Source organism: Symphodus melops, assembly GCF_947650265.1.
Source record: "Symphodus melops genome assembly, chromosome: 11".
NCBI lineage: Eukaryota > Metazoa > Chordata > Actinopteri > Labriformes > Labridae > Symphodus > Symphodus melops.
Window position 1 is genome coordinate 1,908,147 of NC_136701.1, and position 14,156 is coordinate 1,922,302.

Sequence of the window (14,156 nt, forward strand, 5' to 3'; positions counted from 1 at the left end):
ACCTCTTAATAAAAATGACTTTATCCCTCCAGTGCACATGACATGGGACTCTTTGAATAACTGGCACATTTGCTTTACTGTATGTGAAAGGTTTTATTAGTTCAAATAATTTAAAAATGTAAAAAATAGGCCACTGATCAAAGAGCATTTAAGAGGGATTAAATTTGAGGACATTTTCAGATGCCTGAGAACAAAAGAGGTTTCAGACTGCCCCCTTTGAATATTTAATTTGAGTTACATAATGCCTCAATAAATAGATATGGCTTAGTAAAAGCCAGAAACACGCAGTCATGAAACTTAAAAAAAAACAGCCTGTGTCCAATAAGTGGAAGACTTTATGCTGGTTCAGCCTCAAACGCTGCTCCAGCGGTCATTAAACTGTTAATTATGCTCACTTTGGTTTGCACTGTGATAAGGCTGCGACTGCAACCACAGCACATGATGACTGAAGCACTTTCAAAAACACCCAGAGAGAGAGAGAGAGAGAGAGAGAGAGAGAGAGAGAAAAGCGTGCAGATGTTTTTCAACGTTAACGTGTTTTCACTCCACGTTTCTATGATTTCAAAATGATCCATCCTGCTGACACAGCTTCTCACAGTCAGCGAATAAAGAACATGTCCTGCTTTTCTTTTTTTTTAAATCTGTTCCTCGTCTTCCTGCAGGAGCATCGGTCTCTGGCCTGGACAGATTCCCTCCCCTTCCTCACACCTTTCGTTCACCTTCACAAACTGAGCAGCGGCTCTTCAGAGTGCAGAGCTGGTGAGTCCGCCGCGTGCCGCTCACACTATGGTGACGTGTCTGTGCTTCTTCACGCCTGATTCGTCCACAGTGTCGGAGATCCTGAAGACGCTCCCTGCCTGGTTACTGTTCACAACATCCGGCATCTAAAGAAGAAACAAAAACACATCTTACTGGCCTCTCAGATGGAGACTCGTATCATTTAAGATCAAAGTTTATCGAACACACAAACTATGACACTTTATTGCTCCACATTAAAGGCAATCATTGTAAAATAACACGGCAGTAATTGTGGACTTGAATAATATATTAGTTTAAGAGGCGTGCTCATTTATTACATAAATGAGTTTCATGGTGAAGTGATGAATTATTTAAAGTGAACACGCCTGATAAATGACACATACACTGATTTACCTCTTCATGATTTAAGGTAACATGGCTTCTCGTTTCTCCACGCCAAGTCCATGGCACTCTCTCTCTCTCTCTCTCTCTCTATCGTGAGGCATGAAGAGGCGAACACTTTGAGCTAAGTATTTGAAACTAGCTAAGTGTGAGACCAAGGGTGAGCTGATGTGTTGAACGCCTGTTAGTAAAGAGGGGGGGCTGATGATGTTTACAAGCGAGCGGTGTGATCATCATCGTGCACGCAGGGAAGCTGTTTCATCTCTCACCTGGAGGTTCTTCAGCGGACGCTCGTGCAACAACACGTAGCACCGACACAAAGCAAGTTAACTGTGATCCTCATCCGCCATCCGAGCGTTCTCCTTTCTAGTTCATGTCTTGCCCTCTGACCCCCCCTCCAGGATGCAGTCCCCTGCCCTTGCTGAATCTACTAGATGTCATTGAACACATCACTGCACAAACAACTCAAGTCCACGAGGGCTCAGAAACCCACCCCACAGCTGGACTTTGTCTTCTTTGAATCTGAGCAACGAAATGATAACAATTAAGAGCCTGTCCACAGCATAAACAATTGTTATGCGTGTGTGTGTGTGTTTTAGTTTTGTCTTCTCCCTCTCTCACCTGTGCTCCCTCCAGGTGCTGCTCCCAGCCTCCCTGCAGCGACTGATTGAGCCCTTCTACAGCGATCAGTGGGCAGAGTGTAGAGAGCAGGAGGGAGCAGGATGTCAGGGTCAGTGGACCATGAGTGCTTCTCTGCAGACGTGTGACTCCGTCTGTGCAAGGACGGTGTTTTTCTAAAGGCTAAAAGGTTTTTTTTGGTCCTTGAATATTGTACGGCTTGTCTTCAGTTGTTTGTATATTTTTCCTCTCCTTAGTTCCTCCTTCTTTCCCCTGCGTGTCATGCATAGTTGTTCCCCTCCTCACCTACAGGCACCTCGGGGAACGTTACATGAATTTATAATCTGGACCTACGTCTAAGACACACCCTGCCCTCGTTTCTCAAAATAAAAACAATGTTGGGATCATCGTCTTGTTCCAGCATTAATAACTTAAAGGCACCACAAACACGTCAGGATGATGAAATTAATTGCAAGCCTTAAATGGAGAAGTCCGTCCTGGTTACAGAAGCGTGCAGCGTCGTCCACTCTCCAACCACAATGTGCAAATACATCAGCCCCGTCTCTCCTGCATCTCTCAAGAGACTCAAATACATTTGTGGTGTTAACAGAAAATCTTTCACTGCCCCCCCCCCCCCCCCCCCACCCACCCCTCGAGAAAAAAAATAACACTTAACCTTTTCTGACCTTCAATTCCCCCTAACTTATGGCAGACAGCTCAGAAGGGAAATAGTCCCGGACAAAAGCTGAATCCAAATGTCCGTCCTCTGGACGTGCACGAGCCTGAAGCCTTTCAGTGCATTGTGAAAGGAGATGTTTGTTTTAGTTTTCAATAAGATGTGTAAAAATGTTCCAGTTAAATTTAACATTGAGCTGGGTGTAATTAAATCATTGTAGTCCAGTGAAGTCTGCACCCAAAGCAGACTCTCTCAAAGCCTGCAGAAAGTCTCCACCTCTAAGTCTACGAGTGTGCACAACACGTGAAAATAACAAAAAGTCCTTTCAGATGCTCTTCATGTTCTCCAGGTGTCTTCTGCAGGTTTAGTCACATCTATGTGCAAAAATTCAAAGTCTGCAGAAATGCGTCATCTCCTACCTCCTCCTGTTAGCAGGAGCTGCATGTAGCGCTCGCCTCCCTTGTTTAAACCTGTCAGTGTGACATCACGTCAGTGTGACGTCACGTCAGTGTGACATCACTGATCCGAGCCCATTGGCTCGTCGCAGCGAGCACAAGCTCAACAGTCCGCATTCCCAAGGCGGTAAAAGGGGCCGGGACATCTCAGAGAACAACGCCGAACGACCAATCACGAGAGAGAAGATCAGCCGACCAATCAGATCAGACTTGGCACATGTGGGGACCCTGAGTGTGAAGGATTCTGAGCTTTAGAAACACAGGATGAGAGAGGCTGCGTGGAGCGACAGCACATGAAAACACTTTATTCAAACATTAGTGATCGTGAACGAACTTTAATAGAAACATAAAATAAATATATGAACCCTTAAAAAGGGCAGAATATGGGACCTTTCAAGCTGCTTAATGTGTGCATGTATTTCAATCTGTCATTGGTAATGGATGTATATTAGTCTACAAACATGTACCATTTCGCTTCGTGCTGACAGTTAATAAGAAGGTGGTCAAAAAGTCTAAAACTGAATATTTTGGCTACCACACGCTTTAAAAACCTCACAATCTGATTTTGATATATTCAAACAGAAACCAGATCCACAGTCCTTCTATTTCAAACCAAAGCTGCTCCTTCTCTTTTCTGCAGCGAGTGAAGAAGGTGAGCGCCAAGATGAGTTTGCCAGTAGCTCATGCGTGCCCAGCGATTCTATTTTTACTTTTGCTTTCGTGTTGGAACAGGAATCTATATGGTGAGTGATCCGACCACAGATACATTTCTGGTTTTAAGACTGTCGTTGATATTGTTTAGTTTTATTCTTCATACTTTCTATTACTTTTCTTGTTCTTTTTTTTTAATTATTATTTTACAAACTTTATGAGTCCCTGAGGTGAAATTCAGGTTTAAACTTTGTTAGTCAAAGACCTGCTCCTCTCACACACACACACACACACACACACACACACACACACACACACACACACACACACACACGTATGTGCACTAACCAGTGGACATGCATTAGAGAGACGTCAGAGAGTGAGAGAGGCTGAACATGAAAGCGCGCCTGAGCTGTTGGGGTTTCGGTCCCTTGCTCATGAGCACCTCAGCAGTATTCAGGAGCTGACCTGGCACCTCTCCATCTACCACTCTAGCTTCCGGTCCTGAACCCTGGACCCCCCCTGTTCCTGACCCAGGTCCCTACAGACCGAGCTCCATCACCTTCACCTGTGCAGAACATGATGACTTTACCTCGAAAAAACTTGAGCCGTTCGCCTGGGAGAAACCGCTGTCAGTGAGTTCACTGGGAGCAACACCTGTGAACAGAGAGAGAGAGAGAGAGAGAGAGAGAGAGAGAGAGAGAGGTTTGGACTTTTCACTGATTTGAAGCTCGTGTGTGTTCGAGCATACGTCTTCTTGTCTTACTTGTTTCACCATCCTTCACGTAACCTCCGTTCACCCGACCTCGTCCAGATAGAGTGACAGCACTTAACTGACTCTGTGTCCTCACCCTCCTGCTACACACACACACACACACACACACACACACACAGTATGATGGCATGTTGAAGGGACGTGATGTTAAAAAGAGGTGAAATGAATGAAGTGTTAACGGTGGATTGATCATACCTCATTTCATCCTGATAGTTGGACTCTAGAGAGAGTTGAACATGACAAACATGAGTTGAGGATTACACGGATTGCACATTTGAAATCTAGATTAAAAGTTCCTGTCGCTAACAGATGAGTCAAAGCGTCATGTTGTACTGAAGAAGACTTTAAAGACGTTTTCTCAGGTCAACCCTTTAAAGTCCATCTGTATCATAGTTAATGCACGAGTTTCTAAGAGCTCCAACTTTTTCACATGATCCAGAACTTTCCTGTATGATCTGATACACGACAGGTGGATTATCATTAGCAGGGCTTTTTTAGACCTTTTCAAATGTCATGAACTCATCCACACACTCTTTGATAATCTTTAAGAACTTACCTTAAGAATAATATTTATAATGTTACTCATTCTTTAATTGATTATCTTCTATATTCAAAACATGCATCTTAATTTATTCTTTATATAACATTTAAATCGGGTTAAAAATGTGTGTTTCAAATTTGATACTGCAGCTACAGTATATAAGGTGCTTTGTCCCTGAAAAGTGATGAAACATTTTTGTAACGTAATCTACATACATTTTGACCCTGGCTTTATCACAAGATCAGATTTCGTTTTTCAAAATGTATGTTGCAAATGTGCGCATATTTAGTTAGATAGTGACTAATTTGCATATTTAAACATTAAAATACAAAAAACTTGCAATACATTTTTTCCTCATCTTTACTTCAGTAATCAACCGAGAAAGTTTCATGGGGATATCTATTTTTTTTTAAAATTCACCCTATTCACGTGTAGCGTCTCGCCTTAAACCTACTACAGAACCAACACACTATTGTTGATTGTGACTATTGTGATGATTTAATTGATTTGATAAATGATTGAAATGCCAAAACTAAAATACATTTTGGGTAATTTCTTAATAAAAATTCATCTGAAATAATTGCAAAAAAACGACTGATGTAGAAATGTGATACAAAATAATAATTATGTGGCAACAAAAAAGAAAATTAAATTAAAAAAATGGGATTTTGTTAAAATCTCAGTTCCAATTTTTTTTGTAACATATTATATAATATATTATCAATATTCAACTGAGAAGCTGGGAAATGTGTGCATCTGTTTCCATACAAACAAACGGATTTCTGAATCTAATAAGTGAGGTTGCCCCCTGCTGGCCACTAGAGAGAATGCGCTTTAAGCGTTTCTGCAAAGAGAATCTTGTTTTCCGTCGTTTCCATTTTCTTGACAGGTGGTGATTTTTTCCCAACACACACTTACGTTTTTCTTTCCTGCGTTTGTAGCAGAAGATGATTCCTATGATGAGTAAAACCAGCAGAGCCAATCCTCCGATGGACACAACCGTCGCAATCAGCACCGTCCAGTCTGGAGGCTTTGGAACTATTGGAGGGAAACAAACAGTCTGCTGAAGAACCTCGCACATAAACAACAACGTTTACACGAAGCTCAGCTCATCTTCATCTGTATCGACTCGTTCTCCCTCTGTCTCCACGGTGGACCGCGTGCTCCAGTCAGTGCACATCCTGGCTGAAACTCGGCACTGTTGATCTAATTTCTCCTGCATGTGTGTTAAATGGGATTCTGATTCGATTAGAGCCCTCTTTTATCCGGTTATCCCTCAGTTACACAGGTCATATGTTAATATGTGATGTGAGAGGGGTCTATTTGTGGATTCTCTGACATGGAGAGAAGAGATGCATCAGAGATGTGTTAAAGGAATCACACCATCCTATATCAGACAAAGCAATACTGTATGCAACCTTCATCTCATTTTAACACTAAGACAATGATACTGGAGTTTAATGTTTGTTAGAGCTCCTACGGCAACCTCTGGTGTTGCTGCCATGCTAGCTGTCGATGTCAGTTGATTTAACACAGTGGATGACAACAACACGGTCAACTCACTTGAGTACCGTATTTTTAAAAACCTGGTTTGAGTATCGGTTCTTTACTTTCAAAGATATGGTCAATAAAGCTGAAAGCACTGCACTCTGAGGCTGAACGATTGTAGGAAAAGATTGAATTGCGATTTTTCTGGCAGAAATTGCGATTTCAATCACGATTTTCTTCAAATCACACTCGATGCTCTCAATGTACAGCAACATTTACAAACATGACAGGAAATGACATCATGCCAGTTAAAACTTTAAATGCCAGAACTCTAAATTAATAGAATGAAAACTAAAGTAAAGAATTGATTTCAGATGTATTTATTAAGAGGAAACACACAGACGGTGTGATGTGTGATGGGTCGCCGTAGGTGACTTCGTTAACTAAAGTTATGCAACAAGAGAAGCCAACAATGTCTCTATATTTTCTTCTTGCCATACGGCCGAAACATTTGCCTGTGAGCGTCATTTCATGTTCAGGTCTTGCATTGTTTCTTTTGAGTACGTTTAAGTTACAACGTGAGATGACAACAATTGATACATTCGCGATGCTAACCGCTAGCATTCCTATTCAAATTCTCGTAGACGTTAGCATCAAGCTAGCGGACTTTTCGCTTGTTTAGCACATTATGAGATGATTAACTTATGTTTTGATGTCGGTTTAGTTTTACAGCTTCCTTTATTAAAGACTGGACAAAGAAACTTCAGCTTCTTTATTGGAGGAAAACTGTTTGCTATCTGTCGAGCTGTGTATCAGGCTAAAGAAGCCATGCACACGCGTAAATTGACACAGCTCCTGGGTCAGTCGGGAGAAGCACTGCCAAAAAACCGTGGCTTTGGCGATCACGTGATCGCGCTTTTTGAAATCGCGATTTCGATCAGAAAACGATAAATCGTTCAGCCTTGCTGCACTCCACACCTGAGAGTTCAGTGCTGATGCTTAAGGGTGCAGATTTACAGCATGTTGCAGGAAGACGTCCTATCACAGTTGATGTTATGGACACCGACTCCTCTGACCAACGACTGAACTGCAGTTTCAAACCAACTTTGTGTTTCTCTCTGAGGATCAGAGGGGAGCTGGTCGGTGAGAGGAGATCTTCTTACCGACCACCAAGAATACCGAGCGTGTTTCTGGGTTTGTCAGCGTCTCCACAGCCGCCCGACACTCCACCGTGGTGTTTCTGACCGCCTGAAAGGTCAGGACGCTGGTGGAGTTAAAAGAGTCCCCGTCAGCCATGCTGCTGGTGTTGTAAAGGCTGCTGTCCACAGGTTGACCGTTCAGAGCCCAGCTGACAGTCGGTGAGGGAAACCAAGACGCTGCTACACACTGGAACTGCACCTGCTCGTCCTGCTTCACCTTCAGGCTTCCTGCTGTGACGCTGACTGAGCCGCTCTCTGAAAATAAAGACAGATCAGAGTTAGTTTAGTGTGAGCCGGGTGACCGGTTTCTTTTTTCATTTTTCTACAAATAATGATGGATTAACATGTCGGGGAATTAACATTTTTTATTGTCATTTTTGCAACCTACAAATATTTGTATCCAATTTAATTTGACAGACTATAAGTTATAAAGTACTGTGTAAAATAGTATTTCTAATTGGTTTAATTTGGTAATTGAACAAAGTTTGTGTTGGAAGGACTCGATGCTTCTTAAGAAGAATAATCATTAAAAATATAATAAAGCCCCGGCGAGAATAAAGTTGTATAAATAAACGGAAGACAGAGTCCTGGCCTTTTCATGGGTGCAAAATCATCTTTTTTAGACTGCAGGATTATTAACAACCGGAGTTGTGCTCTCGTCAGGGAACTTTTTGAAATTGTAATTGAAATAATTGAGATTAAAATGTGAGGACACTAAACAGGGTTTAACTAGGCTCATTAATCTGCTCGTCATTTGAATCATTTTGCTGCGTTACATTTTTTAAACACGAGCAGTCGGATTGAAATATAAATGGACTTTTAAAGTGGTCAAATAAGCAAATAGTTGTATAATTATTTAACTGTGCCATCACTGTTATATATTTTATTGTTTCATTTGATTATGAATATCTAAGTAACATTCACATATTTACCAAATAACTGCATCAAAAGAAAAAAACAACATAAACATTTAAAGAAATTCACAAACTTTCGGTAAGTGAGAATTTTGGCGCCCCCCTGTGGACCAACTGCAGTATGAAGTTCCATTTTGATCACTACGGTAACCTGGATTTGATCTCTTTTTTTTTCTTCTTTGAAATGTCTGGATCACGTTGATTCTTTCCCAGTTTTTCTTTCGGTAAAAAAGACAAAGACAAAACTGGATTACTTGATCCTGAAAATCAAAAAAAAAAGGTGGATTTCCAGTTCCCGTTTCATTCCTATCCAGATTAAAACTTGAACAACCCTGGGCCAGATCGAGGTTAGAGGAACCCGGGGCGCCAAAATCAAAACAAGCCCGCAAGTTCCCCGCAGGAGCTTTAACCAGAACAACAATCTCATTAAAAAAACTCGACATACTTCGATTGAATTTTCCATAAAACAAAGTCGTTTTTTTCAATAATATTATTGGCTTGTTGTTGTGTCTTTTTCATGGATAGGACAGCCGAGGTGAAACAGCAAACATCGGGAGGAGAGAGCGCTGAGCTAACGCGGCTCCCCGTCACTGTCTCTTATTAACGTCCTCCTGCAGAAAGGAATCAATGAGCTCACCTGGCAGCTCCATTAACTTGATTTATCCGCTTTGGCTGCAGGTTTGCTACATGTAAGGAGAGTATGTCTGTAATCATGGAGGTCCTAATCTACAGCTTGAGCTAGAGCTGCAACACTCTGATAATCAATAACAATCACAGAGACTCATGTTGATTAGCTTCTGGTTACAGTCGAGACGAGCTGTTTGTTCACGGAGACGAGGAGGCTGCATGGAGTGTTTCACTTTACACTTAAGCCTTGGTTTGAGGCTGGATGATTGGAAAAAAAAAAACAGCCTCACAGAGAAGTTGGGATGAGCTAAATGCCCGCCTCCCTGTTCCTTCTGCTGCTTACGACTACGTGTGTCTTGTTTTTCTATTTTTCAGAGGGGGATAGCTGTAATCCAAAAATTCATGTCAGAGATTTTCTCTCGGGCTCCACATCTCCATTTCTGAGCTTCTGATGTCAAAAACATGTCCCACTTCTTCCACGTTTATATAAGCTGCTGTTAGCAAAACAGTCAACATCCCTGCAGTCATAAAATACATATTCATGACACAACAAGTTACGTCTGATTTACACCAGAAGACTTTGAAAAGACTTTGGGAACCGGACTTCCACGGGGCAAAGCGTGACGCTCGGAGGTAAAAAGATATGAAGTCACAGCCTGAACGATTGTGCAGACGGTGTATCCTGCAGGGATACAAGAGTGCACTGATGGTCTTTTATAAAGATTTACAGAAATAAAAAAACCACAACAACAACAACAACAGAGCAGAAAAAGAAGACTGCTCTGAGGTGTGTTTGGTTAGCAGCACGAGCTAACGGGTCACGATAATGAGGAATGTCTTTCCGACCTTTTTTCACCAGATTACAGGCTGATTTTATTGTGAGTGAATCCAATATAATTGCACTTTTAGAAAAAGGTTTTTTCAGCGTTTTCCACGTGGGAAAAGTACCTGATCAGTCGTGGCCTTGACCGGTTTTGATTTAAAATCTGGAGTCCACCTTGTCTGACACTGAGACAAGCACCTTTGTACATTTTGTGTTTTTTATCACATTTTGTGTTTTTTTTTTTCATTTTTTATATTTTTTAAACTCTACCTCATGAATTGGTAATTGCTTCTCATATTTTATTATATTTTTATTTATTATTGGCTATTTTTTTACATGATTATTATATTATTTGTTAGTAAAGTGCTTAATAAATAATAACTAATAAAAAAGGATTCTGATTGATTTCGATTCAGAGACTTTCAAAAATTGTTCTTAAGATCCTTTAAGACCCATTTTGAACATTTCAATCTACATTTTTACACATCTGCGCTCTTATCACTGATACTCTAACAATACTTTAGTCCTCTGGGTCGTCTGCCTGTTTGGTTACGAATGTAAAGATGCTCTGAAGTCGTGTTTCTTCTGTTCTGTGATGCCGGCACACGTTCAGCTTACAGAGCAGACGGTTGTTATAGTCTCAGATAGAAGTTATTACACACCCACACACACAGACAGCCTCATTAAGCAGTGCTCCTGCACATATACTACATCGAGAGCCGGTGTGGATGGAAATCACTTTAAGTTGACTGGAATGAACATTGTTCTCCATTAACAGCAGCTCCTCTTTAAAGGTGAGTGGGAGACAATGAGCCATCTGCAATCATGGCAGCCGGAGTGGATGACAGGTAGGCAATCATGTCCACATGCCTCTGTGTGTGTGTGTGTGTGTGTGTGTGTGCGTGTGTGTGTGTGAGAGAGAGAGAGCGAGAGAGCGCACAGTTACCTACTGCCCTCTGGAGTCCATCCCAGGTAGTGCAGCTCACCTTACAGCAGCGTACAGCTTATTAAACATGAGGATGGTGGACGCTGCTTTGTCTTCACACTGAACAAGCACCCTCGGCTGGTGACGATCATCAGAGGTCATCACACAGCCCATCATCATCGGAATAAAATAAATATTCCCCCAATCAGACTTTTAAAAAATAATGAGCCCGCTCAGACTCTGATGAGATCGCCACATAATGTCTACAGCATTTTGATGTCTCGTTATTCTTTTTTTATTTTTCATTTGTTCTCTTTTGGATTTGTTGTTCACTGTCTCAAACAGGACAGAGACAGGTTTTTTTTTTAATAACTGAAGGCTGCTGTGTGAAGCAGAGACGACCTCGAGCTGCTGCCAGTAAACGGGCGATCACGCCGAGCTGTGGAAGCGCTTTACTGTCGATACTGTTCTTCCTGTTTAAACTTATTTTGCTTGTTTAAAGGTGGAAAGGTTTCACACTCTTTGAGTAGCTCACCTTGCACGTAAAGCTGGGACTCTTTTGATCCATACTCCCCCTGCACGGTGCAGACCACAGGCCCGGCGTCTCCGCGGCTGGCGTTCCTCACGGTGAACTCCACGCAGCTCGAGTCACCCCCGGCGCAGAGCCCCGCCGTGAACCTCTGTGAGGACGAGGTGCCGTTACCGCTGGCGGGGACGGTGAGGACCAGGAGACCTCCCACTGTCCAGGTCATTACCTGCCATTGTCCCTGCACGGTGGCGTTGAATCTGACGGTAGAGCCTTTCAGCACGGTGGAGTTAAGTGGCTGCAGCTGGAACAGATCTGGACCGGCTGAATCTGAGAGAGGAAACATGGCAGATGGAGTTTCTACTAAATCTATGAAAACTAGCATAACTTAGAAAGTAGCATTCCTTCAGTGCTCCCTCTGCACCCTGGGCTTCAACTTTTGGATGACTGATTTTCCTTTTCCTTTTGGTCATGGACCATGCCAGACAAAACAAAGAAAAGGATTTCTTTTTTTTAATTTTAAGTTGAATAAACTTGGCGTTTAGCATAAAAGTAAAGAGAAGGATTTTGTGAGCTCAGATGTCTCTCTTGGTTTGGAGAGATGAAATGTCACCATATCCGTAGAGCTCTGTTGGCTCGTTCCAGTTTTTTTTTTCTTTAAGACTCATTCTCACTTTATTTATCTGCAAATGAAGCATCCATGTGCTCAGATGGGATAACTATATACAGTTCAGCATTCGCCAACCCTGCTATCCTACTTCCTCCAAATATGGTCACATCTGGTTCCTGTAAGTGGAAGCTTTAAAGAAGTGCTCAATGAGCCAGCAGGTGGCGTCAATGCAGCCAATTCTCTCTTACATCCGACAATCTGACCGTCGAATTTGAAGCGTTTAATCCTCCCACGTTACTCTGGCTTTGTAAACGCTTGATAAACAACGACGGGATTGAAATGCTCAGTGTTCAATCATTGACGAGAAAAGCTTTTCAGTGCAACCTGAGGGGCATTTCAGTGGGCTGCATATTGCAGGTTGGTTGAACAGCATCATTTTGTCAAGCAGTCGAACAAACACCGAGGTGTCAGCGACTTCATAAATCAGGGGGTCAACTTTGTCTGAAGTTCAGGACAAGAAGAAAGAAAGGCATACCGCTCTTTGTGCACGTCAGTGTGGAGACGTGTTTGAGTTTGCAGAAGGAGCGTAAACATTCAAGGACGTTCGCTTTGAAAGGCTTGAAACTCAAACACACGTTCATCCGCACCGATCCGTCACGCGCACACACACACACACACACACACACACACACACACACACACACACACACCGAGTGTTTCCTCTGGATTAGATTTGCATCATGAGGGGGGGTGATAATCAGTGGTCCAGTAGTGCGAGGTATGCACAGGTATATCCTCTTGTTCTTCAGTCTCTATCGGGTACCCACTTCTAAATCTCCTCTGATTCAGACGATTGATTGATTGATTGACTATATTCTGTCGTTTGCTCTTTTTTCCCAGGATGATCTATAAGCCTTAAGAGTCTTTCATGTCCATGTTTATAAGAGAGGACGACACTCGGGGCCTTTTAAAAAGTCACTTAAAACATCATCAGATCGTTTAACATGTGACTCTAAATGTCTGGTATGGATCTGTTGTTGCTCACGTGCCGCTAACATTTCAAGATTCACACCGATGATTATCCTGAACTTGAATTTGTTGTCACTCACTTCAAGGTTCGTGTTCACAGAATCCTGTCAGAGAGCTCCTCTCTTATCTTTAAATACCTCAGTGAGGACTTGAAGCCTCACTGTGATTTAGGAACTCTCAGAGCGTGAGGAGGCGTGGTTGACCCCGCTCCTCAGTGTGACACTGATAACCTAATTATATATTTTATTCTAAACGTTTTCTTTACCCTCCAAGTGTTTTGAAGCTCTTGAAAATGCCGAATAAGAAATAGGACATTGAACATTGAACATCCAGTTAACTAACCCAACCCTATGCGACATGTTGCATGTCTGTACGCTTCTCTTTCTTTGGCTTAGGATTTTCTGTAGTTACTAATGTGATGTAATTTATTTTATTTTAATTGTTAAAATTTAAGGTTGCTGACTTACGACTGGCCGGGGACGACAAAGGCTAAAGCTGCTCCTTTTTACTGTCACTAACTAAACACTGTGGGGGAAAGAACAGGGCGCCTGTATTGGTGCACAGTGAGTGCATCACTATTATAATATAGATGTTAAAGAGACATTCTTACCTCCAGATGCACAGAGTAATGAGAAGATGCAGCAAAGTTTAGGCCATGAGCATTTCAAGGACAAAGTCATCCTAGTGCCGTTTTCCTGAAAGGCGAGAGAGAGAAATGAATTATTATATGTTTATTATTATCATAAAATTAAGAGAAATTATATCGAAAAAAATAACTAATCTGTAGATATAAAAAAGTTTAAATGAAATTATAATTATTTGCTTTGTTCATGAAATACTGAATCTTGTTTTTATATCTTTATAAAATGATTTTTTTATTATTTAATTTTTCTTTCTTGTATTTAAAAAAAAATTAACTAGTTACTTAAATATTGAATCTTTTTCTCTTATATTGTACATAATGTGTTTTTTAAGCAGCTTTCGCAATGTTAATGTATATTTTCCAGAGAGACAGAGAGAGAGAGAGAGAGAGAGAGAGAGAAAGAGAGAGAGAGAGAGAGAGAAAGAGAAAGAGAGAGAAAGAGAAAGAGAGAGAGAGAGAGAGAGAGAGAGAGAAAGAGAGAGATTATATGATGAATTTAGAGATTCAAGAACGATG

General features: G+C 41.6%; 1 protein-coding gene across 2 annotated transcripts; it reads right to left on the bottom strand.

Annotated features, from left to right (window-relative positions):
• Positions 1-623: 623 nt before the first annotated feature.
• igsf5a (immunoglobulin superfamily, member 5a) lies at positions 624-13,688 on the bottom strand. Of its 2 annotated transcripts, XM_079356434.1 has the most exons (9): positions 13,608-13,688; positions 11,588-11,688; positions 11,368-11,512; positions 7,508-7,798; positions 5,775-5,894; positions 4,511-4,535; positions 4,307-4,398; positions 4,133-4,197; positions 624-884 (listed from the first exon to the last, which is right to left on the bottom strand). In XM_079356434.1, the coding sequence occupies exons 1-9, from the start codon at positions 13,675-13,677 to the stop codon at positions 780-782; spliced, it is 1,014 nt and encodes a 337-aa protein (XP_079212560.1). In that variant the 5' UTR covers positions 13,678-13,688; the 3' UTR covers positions 624-779. The 2 variants fall into 2 exon arrangements, with proteins under 2 accessions (XP_079212560.1, XP_079212559.1); XM_079356433.1 differs by having other exon boundaries at positions 11,368-11,688.
• Positions 13,689-14,156: the final 468 nt, after the last annotated feature.

Coding starts and splice junctions, on each gene's coding strand:
- igsf5a (XM_079356433.1), bottom strand. CDS start 13,677: ATGACTTTGTCCTTGAAATGCTCATGGCCTAAACTTTGCTGCATCTTC. Junction 5,895..7,507: donor CTCGGTATTCTTGGTGGTCG/GTAAGAAGATCT, acceptor TCCCTCCAATAG/TTCCAAAGCCTCCAGACTGG. Junction 4,536..5,774: donor CAAACGCAGGAAAGAAAAAC/GTAAGTGTGTGT, acceptor AACTCTCTCTAG/AGTCCAACTATCAGGATGAA.